Source organism: Arachis duranensis, chromosome 8 (genome assembly GCF_000817695.3).
Source record: "Arachis duranensis cultivar V14167 chromosome 8, aradu.V14167.gnm2.J7QH, whole genome shotgun sequence".
Classification (NCBI taxonomy): Eukaryota; Viridiplantae; Streptophyta; class Magnoliopsida; order Fabales; family Fabaceae; genus Arachis; species Arachis duranensis.
In genome coordinates, this window is record NC_029779.3 from 28,715,783 (window position 1) to 28,734,631 (window position 18,849).

At 35.9% G+C, this 18,849-nt stretch overlaps 4 protein-coding genes across 4 annotated transcripts; 2 read left to right on the forward strand and 2 right to left on the reverse strand.

Moving 5' to 3' along the window:
* The first annotated feature begins 4,583 nt into the window (after positions 1-4,583).
* Positions 4,584-7,302, forward strand: LOC107461778 (pentatricopeptide repeat-containing protein At2g27610). The gene has a single exon (XM_016080337.3). The coding sequence runs from the start codon at positions 4,914-4,916 to the stop codon at positions 7,209-7,211; it is 2,298 nt and encodes a 765-aa protein (XP_015935823.2). The 5' UTR covers positions 4,584-4,913; the 3' UTR covers positions 7,212-7,302.
* An 80-nt stretch (positions 7,303-7,382) lies between these two features.
* Positions 7,383-10,060, reverse strand: LOC107461836 (protein SUPPRESSOR OF K(+) TRANSPORT GROWTH DEFECT 1). The gene is made up of 8 exons (XM_016080385.3): positions 9,497-10,060; positions 9,010-9,115; positions 8,584-8,773; positions 8,382-8,450; positions 8,218-8,292; positions 8,007-8,105; positions 7,771-7,926; positions 7,383-7,680 (listed from the first exon to the last, which is right to left on the reverse strand). Exons 1-8 carry the CDS (start codon positions 9,912-9,914, stop codon positions 7,555-7,557), a joined length of 1,239 nt encoding a protein of 412 aa, XP_015935871.1. The 5' UTR covers positions 9,915-10,060; the 3' UTR covers positions 7,383-7,554.
* A 764-nt stretch (positions 10,061-10,824) lies between these two features.
* Positions 10,825-15,364, reverse strand: LOC107461835 (protein SUPPRESSOR OF K(+) TRANSPORT GROWTH DEFECT 1; the record flags this gene model as incomplete). Its single annotated transcript, XM_016080384.3, is given in 8 exon segments — positions 10,825-11,120; positions 11,299-11,454; positions 11,542-11,640; positions 11,741-11,815; positions 11,897-11,965; positions 13,390-13,588; positions 14,311-14,416; positions 14,977-15,364. Coding segments are annotated over 8 exon segments (1,218 nt in total), but the record flags the coding sequence as incomplete, so codon positions are not given.
* A 2,844-nt stretch (positions 15,365-18,208) lies between these two features.
* On the forward strand, positions 18,209-18,700 carry LOC107461777 (zinc finger A20 and AN1 domain-containing stress-associated protein 3). Its single transcript, XM_016080336.3, has one exon. The coding sequence runs from the start codon at positions 18,209-18,211 to the stop codon at positions 18,698-18,700; it is 492 nt and encodes a 163-aa protein (XP_015935822.1).
* The last annotated feature ends 149 nt before the right edge of the window (positions 18,701-18,849 follow it).

The window sequence follows — 18,849 nt, forward strand, 5'->3', positions numbered from 1 at the left end:
AAACTACTTCCTAAAACTAAACTATGACTAATGATTAAAAGTATGTTGATTCCTCTTCAATCCTTGGCTTAAATAGCATCAGAAATGAGTTAGATTGGGCCCACAAGGCTTCTAAAATCGCTGGCCACGTGTTGCATTAAGTGGGTCATGTGCCACCATCGGCGCGTTCGCGTACCGTGCGCGTGCGCGCCCCTATGCGCGATGAAACTATGGCAAATCTTATATCGTTTCGAAGCCCCAGATGTTAGCTTTACAACCTAACTAGAACCGCATCATTTGGAACTCTGTAGCTCAAGTTATGGTCAATTAAGTGCGAAGAGGTCAGGCTTGACAGCTTTTTGGTTCCATCATTTCTTCATGAGTTCTCCAACTTTACATGCTTTTTCTTCATTCCCTTAATCCAATCTTTGCCTCCTAAATCTGAAATCACTTAACAAACATATCAAGGCATCTAATGGAATCAAGGTAAATTACTTATCTATTTTAAGACCTAAAAAGCATGTTTTCACTCTTAAACACAATTAAAGGAGAATATACAAAACCATACTATTTCATTGAATAAATATGGGTGAAAAGTGATAAAATCCCCTAAAATCAATACAAGATATACCAAATCTTTCCAAAATGTCTTGTCAAGTTATACATATATGAGACTCCACATCTTATTCTTTATTGTTATATGTTATCTGTAAAAAAGATTGAAAAAATTTCAAGTGTACCATTCACTTTATTGGTATTCTGGTGAACCATATACGGATCACGGACAAAAATAAATTGTGTCCCGTTATGCTGTGTATAATGTCAAAAGAGTACAAAGAAGAATATGAGAAAGATGGCTTAGTGTAGTTGCTTCGGCTGCCATGAGCTGAGCCATCCTGGTAAGTGTGCGACTGCTTATTGGACCCAAAGATTGACTTAATGACCCTTTTAGCATGCAGCCGGTTCGTTGTTGGATCCTCTAATCCAGTGAAAAAAGATTTGCATTCTTGGTTTGTTGAAAGACGTGAGAAAATTAAAAAGGTCATATTTATAATTTATTGTTTAATTTTGAGATTAAAAAGGGTCATATTTTAAATAACTAATGAGAAAATAAAATTAACTATCCTAGCATTTTTACTAGTTTAAAAATTTATGATTGAATTTTTATGGTAAATAAAAAATTTGTAATTAATTTTTTACTTGTTATTTTTTTAACAAAAAACAAAATACTAAAAAATTTACTCTTTAGAATATTTTATAATAAGTTTTACATCAAATACAAAAATAAAATTTTTAAAATATTTGTATTTTTTAATAAAAAATAGCTTGAAGAAACCTAATTTATAATTTTTATTTAGGATAAAATATTAAATTGGTCCTTTATGTTTGAGTCTAATCCTCTAAAGTTTAAAGAATCCTATTTGAATCTAAAAATGTTTCATTTAGCTTCAACGTAGTCCTACCGTGAAGTTAATGTTAAATAATTGATGAAACCTTAGTTTTCAGATATGAAAAACTTATATAACCAAACTTTTCGATTGTTGAGTAGAGTTCTCTGCAGTAGAGGTGACAATAGCCTTGTTCTTGTTGCTACCAGCGAACTTTTCCGCGGAAAATAAGTTCTCGACAATATTCTCCATGTGTTTGAACCAAGGCTAATGGCTCGTGGTGGTGCATCTGTTGCTGATCCTATGCCTCTTGAGTTTGTACCTCTTTTTCAGGGAAGGAGACATTAAGGTTTGGTGGAACGGTGAGGTTAATTGTTTAACATTGGCTTCGCACTAGGACTACATTGAATCTAAATGAAACTTTTTTGGATTCAAATAGGACACTTTAAATTGCTCATCCAATGAAAACCGATTAAAACCGACTAATTTGAATTTGATTGGATTATATTTTTTGCAAACCAATGGATCTGATCGGATTTCGGATCTACTTCTCATAACCGATCCAATCCAACCCAAACTATACAATGTGCTATAATATTACTATTTTATTTTTATATTTACAATTATACTTATAACATGTTCAATTATTATACATTTTATATTATTCATGTATTATTATTATTTAATAAATATTTTATGTTTAAAATGTGACTTATTTATTTTATTTTAACTAATCTATAATTTTATTTGTTGATTATTTAAGATATTTTTGAGACTTACTATATCATTGTTAGTTATTTAAAATTTGATATTAAAACTTGTTATATATATTTAGTTTTTTTAATTTAGTTCTATTTTATTGTCTAGGAATCGGATTTCGTAGCCCAAAATATGAACCAAATAATAAATAAAAAAAATGCCGAATTTATCAATTACAGTTTTTAGCCCAATAATATAATGCTGGCCAAAATCTATAAAAAACGATGCAGCCGAAACCGATCCATTACCCTCAATAAAATTTTAAAATATTGTATTAATACAGCAATTTTAAAAAATTTGTAACCAGATAGCATCATATATCTTATAGTAATGGAAAGTGTTCACATATCTTTGTGCGGAACGTGATATTTTGCATTCTTGAATCGTTCAGATATAGTATAAAATAGTGGCATGGTTAAGATTAGGGGCACGTGATATTTGGTGGAAAAGGGTCTGCAGTACTCACGGTGGAGTGTCAACAGGATGAAAAATTATTCATTCTATAAGCAATAAGTTGGCATTTATGTTCAAAGGTGAGCTGTTGCTGAGAAGTTATAATGGCGTGGTATGTGGAAGCCGAGTCGAGTGAAATTGGCTTGGGCCAATAGATTTTTTTTGTTCCTTTTCCGCATGGTTTGGGTCTTATTGCATGGTTTGGGTCAGTTAAATTTTATAAAAGAGAAATGATGTGTTGCATGGTTCTAAAAATGGTGCTTCCCAAAAATTAGAATGTGAACATGGTTTTATTCTTGTTGCTATTTAGAAAAAGAGTACGTAAAATTGGCTTAGCTAGTAAGTGTTTTTGTGCTGTTATTGTTTATTCTCTTGTAATTAGTTCTTAAACAATTATTAGTGCTTAAATAATTAGGAATATTTAAAATAGAGAGTGATTAGTACACAGTAAAAAATTATTTTGTTAAGTTACCATCAAATTTTGAAAGAGATGGGTGGTTAGTATGAGCTATATTGAATAGTGTGAGCCCATAATAAAAATATTTTGTTATTTTATGTTAAAGTCAATTTTTTGTAATGTAATTGTATTATGATAAAATTTGTGAGTGACTTATGTATGTAATATGCCTATATGCATGTTAAAAATTTGGTTAAAGTTAGGAGAAATAATTTTTTCTTACGAAAATAATGTTTTAAGTATTGTATGGAAAAAATAAATTTAAAACCCAAGTTCTGCCCGCAGATACACACCGTATGGAGTCCTTCACATATCAACAACCCTCCGCTGGACCAGCATGATCCCCTCTCACTCTATTTCACCATCTCTTACTTTGGTGCTGCACAAATATTAAAACAATTGTGTTACTGGGCAGAAAAATGGTTTGGGCCCAAGCCTTCAGAGTTGCTCTATCATTACCCTTTAAGAAGCCACTCACCAAGTCCAAAAAAAAAAAACAAAAGGAGCCACTCACCTTTTGTGCATTTAGGTAGCATTTGTTTTGCAGTACTGGAACAGAGACTGAGAGACTAAGACACAGTATTATATTTGTTGGCTCAGAGATTAATACTAAAATTTCTGTCTCTGTCTCTAAAATTTCAGTATTTCAGTACTTCCAAAATATAGGGACACAGGGGACTAATATTTTTAGAAATAGAGACTGAAACTTTAATAACATTTTATACCTAAAATACTTTCATTTTAATTAATTAATTCTAATTTTATCTTTTGTGCAAATTAAATTAGAGTTTTATTCTTGTTTCAATTTTTGTCTCTCACTTGACACCAAACAGAATACTAAAACTTATTTCAGTCTCTATCTCTTAGTCTCTGTCTCTTAGACTCAGTCTTTGTCTCTCCACCAAACGCTACCTTACAGCCGATTATTAATGACATTTCATAGTCATTTTCAAAGTTATATCCATCATTTTATCCTTCACTAAAACAAAATTCAAGAGAGCTACTTGATCGTACGCTGAATTTCATGTTCCGCACTTTTTGACCGGCATATGGAATAACTTTCCTATATAATAATATATAGATAGTATCAAGTTTAGCAAATTACTCCATAAGATATTGCAGTAAGAGATATAATTTGGCTTTATTATATTAGTACCCTTATTATGACATTTAGCATATTATTCAACCTCACATATTATGATTTTCAACTCTTGTAAAGACGTACACTTAACAATTATGTTTTCAACATGTTTACAAATGAAGTCTACAAAATTTAGCAAAAATTTAATGTCACATATATGTTTTTATTAATTACATAAAACAAAAAAATAAAAAAGTATATAAGAAATATAATAATATAATTAATTTTGTGGTTGAAAATTAATGCAGTATGTAGATTATTTTCTTCCATAAAATTGATAAAACGTATGTTAAGAAAACATTGAAATATTTTGATATAACTAATTACATAAGAAATATTCCCGAATATATAATATCAAAGATGGATTTTATTTTTAAAAAAATGGAGTGTCTCTTGTGATTAGAGTTATGTAACTGAAAAACAATCCCTTCCATCTCCCTCTTTTTGCTTTTTGAAATTGGTGTGTCTCACTCCCACCACATTGGATGTTCACAAAAAGAAATGTCTCTTAATCTTTCTTTGAGGGGTGTTACTAACATTTCACTATACCCCCTTCTCAGACTTGGAACTCAACTACCACACCGATACTCTGCTTCAAAAATTTCATTTTTCTTGGAACCCTCATAATGCACACAACCTGTTTGATCAATTTCCCCTGAGGGACCTCAGAAACCATAATCACTTGCTCTTTCATTACTCTCGTAATTACCAATCCCAAGAGGCTATTTGTCTTTTCATGGCCATTTGTCGTTATGTTTTGATCCCTAATGCTTCCACCATCTCTTGTGTTCTCAAAGTTTGCACCAACTCCTTCCATGGCAGTGTTGGACTTTTAAACCATGTTAGTGTCGGAACTTCTCTAGATGATATGTACATGAAAAATGAGGTTGTTAGTGATGTGAAGAGAGTTTTTTACGAAATGGGCCACCAGAATGTGTTGTCATGGACTTCCTTGCTTGCCGGATATTCGCAGAATTGTCAAATGCAATGTGAGGGGTATTGGCCTAATCAGTATACAATTTCTACCATGATTGCTGCCTTGGCCAATGAAGGTGAGATTAGCACAGGAATTCAAGTTCATGCCATGGTTATAAAGCATGGTTTTGAGACAGTGACGCATGTGTGTAATTCTCTTATTAATATGTATTCAAAGTCAAGGATGTTTAATGATGCTAAAGCTATCTTTGATGATTTGGAGAATAAGGATTCAGTTTCTTGGAATAGTATTATTGGAGGACATGTGACAAATGGACATGATTCAGAAGCATTGGAAACTTTTAATCAAATGCAACTTGCAGGGGCTAAGCCTACTTGCTTGACATTTGCAACTGTTATCAAGTTATGTGCTAGCATTAGAAAATTGGGATTAGTAAGAATGCTGCATTGTAGGGTTCTAAAGAGTGGGTTTTTTGCTCACCAAAACGTCACAACTGCACTGATGGTTGCATTGAGCAAGTGCAAGGAGATGGATGATGCCTTTAGTATTTTTTCTTTGAACCAAGGAGTTCGAGATGTGGTATCATGGACTGCTATGGTTACTGGGTACTTGCAGAATGATCGAGTTGATCGGGCTATAGATTTGTTCTCTCGCATGAGGAAGGAAGGTGTTAAACCAAATCATTTCACGTATTCTGCCATCCTTACCGTGCAACATATTGCTTTTGTTTCTCAAATACATGCAGAAGTTATCAAAACCAATTACGAGAATTCATCTTCAGTAGGTACTGCTCTTTTAGATGCTTTTGTTAAGATGGGAAGTACTAATGATGCTAGAAAAGTTTTTGATCGAATTGAAGCGAAGGACATAATAGCATGGTCAGCCATTTTAGTGGGGTATACACAAACAGGAGAAACTGCAGATGCTGTCAAAATCTTCCTCCAATTGACGAGGGAGGGGATTAAACCAAATGAGTATACCTTTTCTAGCATCATTAATGCCTGTGCTGCTCCAATGGCCTCAGTAGAACAAGGAAAACAATTCCACGCTTGTGCAATTAAAATGAGATTAAATAATGCTTTGTGTGTAAGTAGTGCTCTTGTTACCATGTATGCAAAGAGAGGCAATATTGAGAGTGCACATGAGGTTTTCAAAAGACAACAGGAGAGGGACTTGGTTTCATGGAACTCGATGATATCGGGATATGCGCAACATGGTCAGGCCAATAAAGCTTTAGAGGTATTCATCAAGATGCAAAAACAAAACATGGAAATGGATGTTGTAACATTTGTTGGCGTCATTTCCGCCTGCGCCCACGCCGGTCTAGTGGACAAGGGTGAAAAGTATTTCAACATAATGATTAATGATCACCACATTAGTCCAACAGTGGAGCACTATTCTTGCATGATTGATCTATATAGCCGTGCAGGGAGGTTGGAGAAAGCCATTGATATCATAAATGGAATGCCATTTACCCCAGGTGCAACCATTTGGCGTACTCTTTTGGCAGCTGCTAGAGTACACCGCAATATAGAGCTAGGAAAACTTGCAGCTGAAAATCTTGTTTCACTTCAGCCGCAACACTCAGCAGCTTATGTTCTGCTATCCAATATGTATGCTGAAGCAGGAAACTGGCGAGAAAAAGCTAATGTGAGGAGGCTAATGGACAGGAGAAAAGTGAAGAAAGAACCTGGTTATAGCTGGATTGAGGTGAAAAACAAAACCTATTCATTCTTGGCTGGTGACACATCACATCCTATGTCAGACAACATTTACGCTAAACTTTCAGAGTTGATTATCCGTTTGAGGGATGCAGGTTATCAGCCTGATACAAACTATGTGTTCCACGATATTGAAGATGAACAAAAAGAAACTGTTCTTTCTCACCATAGTGAAAGGTTGGCAATTGCCTTTGGGTTAATAGCTACAAATCCGGGAATTCCACTCCAGATTGTGAAGAACCTTAGGGTCTGTGTAGATTGTCACAACTTCATTAAGTTAGTATCACTCATTGAACAGAGATATATTGTTGTCAGGGACTCAAATCGGTTTCACCATTTCAAAGATGGTGTGTGCACATGTGGGGACTACTGGTGATTTTTTAGTTATTATGCTCAATTATCTGTTTTGAAGATTCTTCTATAGATTCATCCTTTGTTTGCCAAAAATTTATGAAGCTTTCTAGGAAAGCCTAGTAAATAATTTCTCATGTGAAGAGTGTCATAGGAAGTGACGTATATAGTTAAGAAAGATTATAGATATTCAAAATGAGAAACCAAAACCAACAGAAAACATATGATTCATGTAGCTTTAGAAAATAGTTCATTGATCTGCCAACAAAGCATGAGTTGCCACTCAAAATAACCATATGTCTATAACCAAATTAATTACATTGTATATCAATATAATTTCAAGTCAAGGTAAACTTCCACCATCAAAATTAACCTTCCTCTCCATACTCCTTGGTGAATCTTTCATAAACCTTAAGATCAGCTTTGCTTACTGTAGGTTTTTTCCTAGCAAGTATCTTCTCAAAATCTGTTCTAGTAACTGGGGTTGGAAGGATCTGCATAATTTTTGAAAATAATAAGCAATCAGTGCATAAAAGATCCTAGTCTAAGAACATTTTCATCAATATCTTAAGAATCTTGAATACCTTAGAAGAAAGTCCTTTTGAAGCAAGCTCCTGCATTGTAGTTTGCACAGCACCTTGTTGTTCTGGTTCACAAAGGGTCCACATCCCCTCAGGATTCTCATAGAAGAACATGGCATCTTGGGTTTTCCGAATAGGTTCCAATAAAACATCCTCCACCTGAAGCAGAGATCCAAAAACTTGAAATTCATCTAAGTTCACTGAAACTAGTTATGTTTTCATATAGAAGTTGAACTTACACAGATGGATATATCTGAACCAGAAAATCCCTCTGTCCTGCTCGCCAAGTATTCAAAATCACTCTCAGTCAAGTTATAAGGAGTATCTCCTAAATGCACCTGTTCAAGATATCAAGCAACCAAAATGCATAGTAAAAACCATTTGTTAGGTTTATGTAACTCAATGAAATCCATCTAACATTCATTCAATAATCTTGTTCATTGCTCTTGCCTTGAACATGTGTTGGCGAGCCTTCAAGTCTGGTAGCGGGATGTATATACGCTTATCAAACCGCCGTCTTATTGGCTGCAATTGCAATCTGATCAGTGATCAGATAAAACAACATTGTATTGACTCCATATGAGATCACAAAAACTTTGCTAGTTTTGTCTCACCTGGTCCAAAGCGAAGGGTGCATTTGTTGTTGCAATAACCAGAATTTTCTGATCAGTGTATCCTATATCCTGCAATTGTAAAATATGAAGTGGGTTTATCATCACTGAATTGTGGCCTATTAATATTCACACCATTGACTTGCTGTCGTGTATAATGAAATTAAGGTGTAAACGAACAAACTAATTACCATGAAACTATTACCTGCATCTGTACGATGAGTTCTGTTTTAGTTTTTGTTGAAGCTTCATTCTCATTGCCTTCTCCATAAAGGGTATCTATCTCATCAATAAAAATGAAAGCAGGAGCATTTTCTCTAGCCGTTTGGAAAAGGCTTGAAACCAACTTTGCACTTTCACTCTTCCACTTTGATACAAGGTTTGATGAAGAAACACTGATTATAAAAAATTTCAAAAGGTTAAAAATGTTGGCAATATTAATACCTTAAGGGAAAAAAAACATGTCATTATGAAATTCAGTATATATATAGTTTCACTTATGAATATACATAGGCATTGTAAAGATTTTTCTCTGTAATATGGCAGATTCCTTACCAGGTAGATTTCTAAACCTAGTAAACTCTATTCTGCTCTCAAGAAAAAGATAGAATGAATAATTAAATAAACTTACCTGAAAAATGTGAAGTTAACTTCTGTTGCAACGGCCTTAGCCAAATATGATTTCCCTGTACCAGATGGTCCATACAGCAAAAAAGTTCTCTGTTGTTGTTGTTTACCTATAATAAGACACCATTACAAAGACATTTACCCCACTATATACATATTAGCATTTTGTGAATATGAAGCATACGTTGTTCATTAAAAATTTGCATGTAACATTATTATTGTTTTGCAGCTAAGCTAATTTTAACCGTTCAGCTCTTAAAATGTCACTTCAACCAGAAAACTCATCATTTGTGTGTGTGTGTGTGTGTGTAGAGGACTAATGGAAAAGTTGTGAAAGTCACAAATTGCTTAAGGATATGATCAAAATAACTTTATAAATACTATAGTAGATGCTATGTTATTTGGTGAGTTAGCTTTTGAGTTAATCTATAACTTGGTTACATAGTTAACCTCAAAATTAATATTATCTTGTAATGAAAAGCTAAACAAACCAGTAAAGAACTGAGGGAACTTCAAAGGCAAAATAACAGCCTCCTGAAAGGCCTGCTTAGCTCTCTCCAATCCTGCCACGTCACTCCACTTCACATTGGGATTTTCCCTTTTGATCGCTGAGTTCAGCCCAGTCTCACAACCACTGGGCTTTGCAACCGGCCGAAAGTAGGTATGACTGGGCTGTCCTTCATCGAGAACAGCCCGGATCTCCTCGGCCCGGCGCAAGTACACGGTGAACTTGTCCTGGACGGCTTCCCTCATCTTAAGGTTGGGCTCATACTTGAGGTAGGTCTTGAAGTACTCCAAGGCATTCATATAAAGAGGGAACGCTTTTGCGTAGTTTCCGGCATTGTCTTCTTGCACTGCTTGCTTCACGTACTCTATTGCCTGATCCTTGAAATGACCATAGCTATACATCTTCTTCTTCTTCTTTCGGAGTTTGCCAAAACTGAATAAGTTGGAAGGGACCACTCAATGAAGGTTCCGCCCCGTGGAGTTAACGCTATTTTTTGCTTTGGACTATATAGAAATAAGATGCATTTTTTACTTTTTATTTATCTATTTTCTGGAGCTTATTTGTTTAGTGGTTTTTGATAAGAATAAAGACGTGATAGACTGATAGTAATATAAAAACACACGAATATGGCACCAACAAATAAACTAGGACAAGAAAAAAGTTAGGTAGTTGACTTGAAAGAATAAGACAAAAGGGTGGAACAACATTATTCCGTTGCTCTTTTCTTCTTACAGAGAAGAAAAACAAAAAAAGGCAGCAGCTAAAGAAGGAAGAGGGACGAAGAAGAGTATAGATTAAAATTAAAGAGTAGAAAAACACTGATTCATTTTGTGTTTTTTTTTTAGACACTTGATTGAAAATTTGATTGAACAATCAGTTACTTGTTCTCTTAGCACACTACTGAGTCTGTATATATATGTATGTATATACACATTCCTTTTTCTTTAGGTACATTTTGCACTTTGTTTACGTAACTAGATAAGAGAGAGACAGAGTTGGGAAATTAGATCACATAAATGAATCAGCAATCAAAGTTCTCAGAAACATTTTGGTCACATCACATGGTTAACAGTACTGATTTTCCAATGATTTATGATTTAATAGAAGCTTAGTGCAACATATCCACTTAATTTTTCATCCATCTTTATAACCAAAATTGCACTACAGAACTATGGTCACTCAGTTTTGTGAACCCGCCATTATTGCAAGCTAACATACGCAACAAGCATACGGATTTTTTTCTTTTTCTTTTACAGATTGTTTCAGATTCCGTTATACACAATTTAGGAGAGAATGAGCATCCACCTAGGATTGAAAGAAAGAAAAACAAAAAGGTATCGACATTTATAAATCCATCTTTCATAAGAGGGGACTACAATCCCCAAAAATAGCTATTTCACTTGATTCGACAGCCAAATAAATTACAAAGCATCACAATACACATTAAGGCGTTTCTTCGACGAGAAAGTGCACCTTCAAAATCAACCTTCCTCTCCGAACTCTTTGGTGAATCTTTCATGAACATCTAGGTCAGCTTTGCTAACTGTAGGTCTTTGCCTAGCAAGTACCTTCTCAAAATCCGTTCTAGTAATCGGCGGTGGAAGGATCTGCATAGGGCATTTTAGAAAAGTAAGCATCTACCCACATGAAGTAAGGATAAATATACAAACATAGTCGGAAAAATAAAAATTCAGCTTCTCAAGAACCATTTATCCTTTTATTCCGGGCAAAATAAAATTTCCTACAACCATCATCATTCATCAATATCTTCATAACTTTGAATACCTTAGAAGCAAGTCCTTTTGAAGCAAGGTCCTGCATGGTGGTTTGTATTGCTCCCGGTTGCTTTGGTCCACAAGGGATCCACATACCATCGGGACTCTTACAGAAGTACATGGCATCTTGGGTTTTGCGAACAGGTTCAAATAAAACATCCTTTACCTGAAAAGGTCCAAAAACTTGTTACTTGAAATGCATCGAAGATTACAGAAACCGCTTATTTCATATCAATATCAAAGTCGAACTTACACAGACAGATATATCTGAACCAGAAAACCCATCAGTCCTGCTAGCCAAGTATTCAAAATCCTTTTCAGTCAAGTTGTTGGGAGTATCTCCCAGATGCACCTGTTTAATTCATCAAGCCAGAAAATGCATAGTGAAACCGATTGGTTTATATGGTTCAATAAAATCCATATCATATGATAATCATGTGCATTGTTCTTGCCTTGAACATGTGTTGGCGAGCCTTTAAATCTGGTAGTGGAATATATATGCGCTTATCAAAACGACGCCTTATTGCCTAAAATTAAAAATCAAGTTAAGACAACATTGTATTGTCTCAATGATATCACATAATGACAGAAACATAATTTTGCCTTACCTGGTCTAAAGCATAGGGTGTATTTGTCGCTGCAAGAACAAGAACTTTCTGATCATTGTGTCCTACACCCTACAATATAAAGTGGATAAACTGCATTTTTAATTGCAAAGAGAAAGAAATTCTAAGGCTCTGTTTAGATTTCGTCCCAGGACGAAAATACGGAGAGAAAATAAAAATATAGACGGAATCTTGTTTTGAGACAAAATCATATAATTGTCTACATTCCCTAGGACAAATTAAGGTAAAATTTTGTTCACTCTAGAATCTAGGACAGGGAGGCAGATAAAAATTATTTTTCTTTCCAAAACTATTCCCTTTGAATTTTCATAATCCAATTATACCCTTTACCTAATTTCAGAAATCACACCTCCCATAGTCCCATCATTCCTCATCACCAGAAACTGCAACTATGACTAGTGCCAATACCGCTGCCACAACCTTGTTTCTCCATCACCAAAATCAGATATGAATCTAATAATGATGCAGATCTGGATCTAAAACTACCACAGCTGCATCCACCTTCCTCTGCCACCATGGCTACACTGCCTCTGGACCCCTTGCCACCTCCTCCCTCAGTACTTTTCTCGATCTCACTTTCTGTCATCCTCCACCGCCCCTGGTTCGTTCTTCTCTTTCTTGATCTCTCTTTTTTGCTCTTTCTCAATCTTATTGTTCCTTAACGCAGGCTGTCCCTCCGCTGCCTCTTCCTCCTTCTCTGCTCTGCATCTGCTTCTCTCTTTCTTTCTGTCTTTCTCGACCACTCTCTCTTTCTCTCTCTCTCTGATCCTCTTTTCTTCTTTTTTTTTTAAATAAAAAAAGGATTTATTTCTGTTTTGGTTTTGGGTGCTGAGGAAGTTACTGGAGTTTGCTTACTTTGATTTGGATCGATGTTTTTTGTCTTGGTGAGAAGTGGTGGCAGGGTGGAAGGAACAACTTGAAGGTGAAAAGGGCAAAAATGTTATTTTGCAAATTTTATGTTTTATATTTAATACTGTCACCTAACAAGATAAAATAACAATTCTTTTTGTCTCCGTCACACCATCTGTATTTCTATCCCAAGACAATATCCAATCAGAGCCTAAATGTGGTAAACCATACCATAACGATTGATAAGTAATAACTATATTAATATGAAGAAGAAAATCATGTGTTAAAACAAAATTATTCCCTTTTCTGTTTTGTTACTAATGATAGTTCAGATGCTAATTTGTTATTCCACACTTGTGTGAATTGAAGAACAAAATATCAGCAAGCAGGATCAAGCATGAATTGGATCAGCCCCACAATAATATTCACCTACAATGGCCTAGTATGCTGAAACATGAAAATTCTGGCCTCCCCTAGTTCACTTGTTTTCCAATGCAAAAATTAGCATGCAATATGTATATCACGGAACTTGAGAAATGAATTGTGGTTTACTAGCACTTATCGTTGTGCATAATGTAATTCAACTGACTCTGTTTATCAACACATCCCCACCATGAAACCATTACCTGCATTTGGACCAGAAGTTCTGTTTTAATTCGTCTAGAAGCTTCACTCTCATTGCCTTCTCCACGCTGACCACAAAGGGAATCTATTTCATCGATAAATATTATAGAAGGAGCACTTTCTCGGGCCATTTGGAAAAGGCTTGAAACCAACTTTTCACTTTCACCCATCCACTTTGAGACAAGGTCTGATGAAGAAATACTGGTGAAGAATTTAAGAATTTAGAAGTTAAAAATTCTTGCAAGAACATGTCTCCTTATGAAACAAGATTGATAACAAAAGTAACAAATCTTCTTTTAATAGGTATTAAATGTATCCCAATGGAACCAAAACTATTGTCAAGAAAAGGACGAGAAATCTTCTTGATGAATTAGAACTGAAAGGTAATTATGAACACAGCACCTTCTAAAAGATACACCACCTGGTATGAATTGTGTCATAACTGAAATTCTATATTTAAAATTATTTTTAAAGCAAAAGGTACAAGATTTTAATTTTTATTTCTCATTTTTATCACATCAAAACTGAAAGTGAAACTGAATCCATAGAGGATAAAGGAAGTCGGTTATAATGATATTCAGTTTTTGATGATTGTACTGTAAGTTTTTAAGAAATTATTGTAAAAAAAAAAAATGCATATCTTGTATGGTTACTGGAGGTACCCCCATACACAACTATGATGACAAAAATCCTATCTTATACTAGATGGCAGGAATTATGTATTTGCAATTCAGGCTTTTATAATGTCTACAAACAGCATGCTAAGCATAAATTGAGACTAACTAACATTTTCACTAATGAATATAAAGGCATTCTAATGATTTTCCCTGAATTTGGCAATTTCCAGAATTGGTAGATTTCTCGACACCATGAAATATACACTATATTCAAATCTTAAACAAGAGAATATATATATATTTAACCTGAAAAATGTGGAGTCAGCTTCTGTTGCAACAGCCTTGGCCAAATATGATTTACCTGTTCCAGGTGGTCCATACAACAAAAATGCTCGCCATGGTCGTCTTTTACCTGAAGGATACCATTAGTAACATTTAATAAAATTCCATAGAAATAAATTAATATTTAATGAATATGAACCATCTCCTACTGCTTACAGAAGTCCAAATCACGTTTTCAATCAAAGCCAATTTGTGGTTGCATAGAAGAGTTAGTAAAAATCCGGTCGTCATAAATTTCAGAATAAGAATCCCTTTACACTTTCTTGATATATCAGATCAAAGATCGGAGAAGGAAAAAATTGAAATGTAATCACAGCATCCTATGCTTCCCCTTTTCCTCCTACTCAACCAAGCAGACCCTTATTTCAAAAGTATCTGATTTCCACACTAAGCTAAAAACTCGGCAGAAAGAAAACTTTTTTGTCATCCTTAAAGAGTCAGAAACACCTAAGACAATAGTAAATTCACATTAAAAGCACGCACAGAATCCCTCTGATTCTCATTAGCAACATTACCATCAACACGCAACAAGCAACGTCATTCAAAATGGATAACGATAAGTCCAAGTTCGAGTTCAATTCAATATTCACATTGCAATTCCTGTAAGTAGAAGCAAAATCATTAACCAACCCGTAAAGAACTGAGGGAACTTGACAGGCAAAATCACAGCCTCCTGCAAAGCCTGCTTGGCACTCTCCAACCCCGCGACATCATTCCACTTCACGTTGGGCTTCTCTCTTATGATCGCGGAGTTCAGCCCGGCCCGCAGCTTCGCCTGCTCCGGGTCTTCCCCATCCCCACCACCACCTTCCCCGCCCTTGGGCTTGGTCTTGGGCCTAGCGGCAACTGCAGCATCCCCGTTGGATGCCCCCGGGCCGGGGCCGCCGTCGTCGAGGACGGCACGGATCTCCTCAGCACGACGAAGGTACTCGGTGAACTTCTGGGTAATTGCTTCTCTGATCTTAGGGTTCTTCTCGTACTTGAGGTGGGTCTTGAAGTACTCCAAGGCGTTCATGTACAAAGGGAACGCTTTGGCGTAGTTTCCGGCATTGTCTTCTTGCACCGCTTGTTTCACGTACTCTATTGCTTGCTCCTTGAAATTGCTATACATCTTCTTCTTACGGTCCTCAACCTAGAGCTACAATATGGCATATGGAGAAGAAGAAGAAGAAGAAGAAAATTTTGGAATTGAGAGTTTTGATGAGGATTGGGGAAAACCCTAGAGATTCGAAGAAGCCATGGATCTTTGGAATTGAAATTCCAAGGTGTGAGGATCTAAGCGATCGGGTTCAGGTGAAGGGAAATGGAATCTGAATAATTTTAGGGATGTTTTTGGATGAAGCGCGTTTCGATTAATTTCGGGTTGATTAAGCTAAAGGAAGGGGTTACTGTTCTCTCACTGTGAAGCTATTTTTGTCTTAATGGCTGCTTTTTCTTGTTGCAACTCTTTTTGAACATTGGTGGAATTAAATTTACGACAATAAATACCATATAGATATAATTTACGAGAACAAATATTATTATTTTAGATCTTTGACTAATAATAATTTATAGTTATATTTATTAAATTTTATATATATAAATACGTAAAATTTATTTATTGAAAATAATATAATATTTGTATCGATTAAATTTAACTAAAATTGTTAAAAAACATGTTGGTCCTAAATTTTCTGTTTCTTTAGCTAAAAAGCCCATTTCATTATCATTTTTTTTGGGTCTTGCCGTTTTATTGTCTTATAAGGCCCAAAAAGTTTATTTAGGCTATTTGGGCCTCTCTAGAATGACCTCGAAGATACAAATGTGCCCCAAAAACCAAAAACATAGAGGGAGGATGTGGAGACAATGCCGAGAGCCCAGCCCACACATGAAACTACCAGCCAAGGCCATTAAGAAAAAATGGTAAATTATATACTTCCAATTTAATCACCAAAGAGAAAAGTTTAGTGGCAAATTGAAAAAAGGGTTTAGCTAAGTTGCCAATTAAAAAAAATTTATAAAAAAATATATAATATTTAAATTCTATTACACTTGTTGTATATTTATTAAAATAAAAATTCATAATATATTCAAATACATACCTTAACTAAACTTGTAAAATGACTATAATACGTAAAAGGAAAAGAACTAGAGTTGCAACCACAGAGATCTTTGTAGTGGAATCATTATACCCTGTGCAAATTGGACGGAAAAAACCTGCAAGTTGCAGGGGAGAGGTGAATTAAAGAACTCTTCCAAGCTATAAGTATAGCTGTATAGGACCAGTAGATACACTGATACAGTAATATTATTAGAAGTTAAAACACGTTGGTACAAATGAAGGCTCCAACGTTCAAGTTTGTGTTGCCTTTATTATTATTATCGGTTTACCCAGGCGTGTAAATTGGGGTTTAATGGGTCACATATTCACATCGCAGGGTTGACACTTGACACATGATGATGATATTCTAGGAACCATTTTCCAAGGCGGAGGCGGAGGCGGAGGCCAACAACGACATTCGACTTGTCAGCTTTCACTCTATGGCTAATTAGCTATGCCCTATGCATATGTGAACGTGATGTCAAACTTCAAAGGACCAAGCCTTTTTCACTTTTCCTTTTAATTGTTTTTTTTAAGAGAAAGTATGAAAATAGAAGCAAATGTATGAATCAACAGCCTAGAAAGCGTATGCGCTGAATCTGGTGGACTCATTCCTCACGGCGCCGTATGTATTACCGCCCACCTTCCTTAGGACGGTCCAAATTTGCCAGCCACTTTAAGGTTACCCTAGTAAGTGTAATTAAAAATTTTTTAACGTAAAATATCTTGAAAAAATAAACTAACAGTTTTATGTTCATATTCGTTGTATTTTTTTTAAGAAAGAAATATGTGGTTAGATAGATAATCATATTTGTTATATCACCCAAAATAGTTTTTTCTATTTATTATTTAAATGACAATTATTAAGAAAATAATTCAATTAGACAATAATATAAAAATGTTTGGACCGAAAATGCAGTAACAAAAAAAATGAGAATTTATTTGTCCACGGAAAATATCTTGACACTAGTAAATACTATTGGCAACGAGAATTATGTGGGGGAAATTCGCGATATCACATGTAAATAAATAAATAATCACAAGGTGACAATTGACAACAAACAAACCCATAATAATTCGTTTGTAGAAAAGAAGTAGCGTAGCTTAAACGGCTTCCAGAAGATACTGAATCACGGCCCCATACGCCTCACCTCATCTCCTGCGCAAGAGAGAGAAACAAAGTGCCCTCAATAACCTCACTTTTTCCCCCAACGCGGAATAATAAATAAATAATAGACGCGCTAGGTGCACAAAAAAACCCCAAAGACGAAAACATAAAAGGAAAAGAGAAACAGTTAAAAATAAAAAAAAAAGGGGGAAAAAACCTCAGTAATAGAAGATTTGAGAGAAAGAAAGTATCTGGAATTTTCCAAAGAGGAAGAGAGGAGGAATCCCAGACGGAGCGTCCTTTGTTGTGTCCCCATCTCTCTCTCTCTCTATTTCTCTTTTGGGGTTCTTTTCTTTGGGACTTCCCTTCAAAATCCCTTCATTCCATCCCAGATTCCGTTCTTTGTTTTCCTTCAAAGCCCAACCAAACCCCTCTCTTTTATTTCCCCCTTTCCATTCTCTTCAATTCTCATCACTCATCTCAATATTCCAATTCTCCTAACGGTAATTTCTCCTCCTCGTCTTTTCTTCTCTTCGAATCACAGATTTCTGATTTTCTCTCCAACCAAACAGTTTTCCTTTTTTTTTTCTTCGGGTTAATTTGAATCTTATTATTCATTGATCGGTACCGATCTCATTCGTTGCAGGTTTGGTGAGACAAACAACAAAACAGAAATGGCGGAAGAACACAGATGCCAAGCACCGCGCCTCTGCGCCAACAACTGCGGATTCTTCGGCAGCGCCGCCACGCAGAACCTCTGCTCCAAGTGTTACCGCGATCTCCAGCTCAAGGAGCAACAATCCTCCTCCGCCAAGCTCGTTCTCAACCAATCCTTGGTTCCGCCATCTCCGTCACCCGCCGCCGTTGCTCAGCCGTCTTCCTCTTCGTTTCCGCCAGCTGCAGCGATCGATTCGTCATCTTCGGCGGTAGATGCTGTGGATCAGCCACGCGCGGAGGCGGCGAAACCAGTTCTGCAGAACCGGTGCATGACGTGCAAGAGGCGCGTGGGGCTCACGGGGTTCAAGTGCCGGTGCGGGTTGACGCTGTGCGGGGTCCACCGGTATCCTGAGCAGCATGGTTGTGAGTTCGATTTCAAGGGATTAGGGAGGGATCAGATCGCGAAGGCGAATCCCGTCATCAAGGCTGAGAAGCTTGACAAGATCTGAAGGAAGAAGGAACAGAATGAAAGGGTAGTATGGTCATTTCGTATTTGCGATTGTTACCTTTAAAACCGGGATTATTTCGGATCCGGGTCCGAGTATTGGACTGTTAGGTTGCTTACGGATCGGCCGCCGTAATGGGCGGTTAGAGGGTG

Coding starts and splice junctions, on each gene's coding strand:
- LOC107461778 (XM_016080337.3), top strand. CDS start 4,914: ATGGCCATTTGTCGTTATGTTTTGATCCCTAATGCTTCCACCATCTCT.
- LOC107461836 (XM_016080385.3), bottom strand. CDS start 9,914: ATGTATAGCTATGGTCATTTCAAGGATCAGGCAATAGAGTACGTGAAG. Junction 9,116..9,496: donor GTTCCCTCAGTTCTTTACTG/GTTTGTTTAGCT, acceptor GTCTTATTATAG/GTAAACAACAACAACAGAGA. Junction 8,451..8,583: donor AACTCATCGTACAGATGCAG/GTAATAGTTTCA, acceptor TTACAATTGCAG/GATATAGGATACACTGATCA.
- LOC107461777 (XM_016080336.3), top strand. CDS start 18,209: ATGGCGGAAGAACACAGATGCCAAGCACCGCGCCTCTGCGCCAACAAC.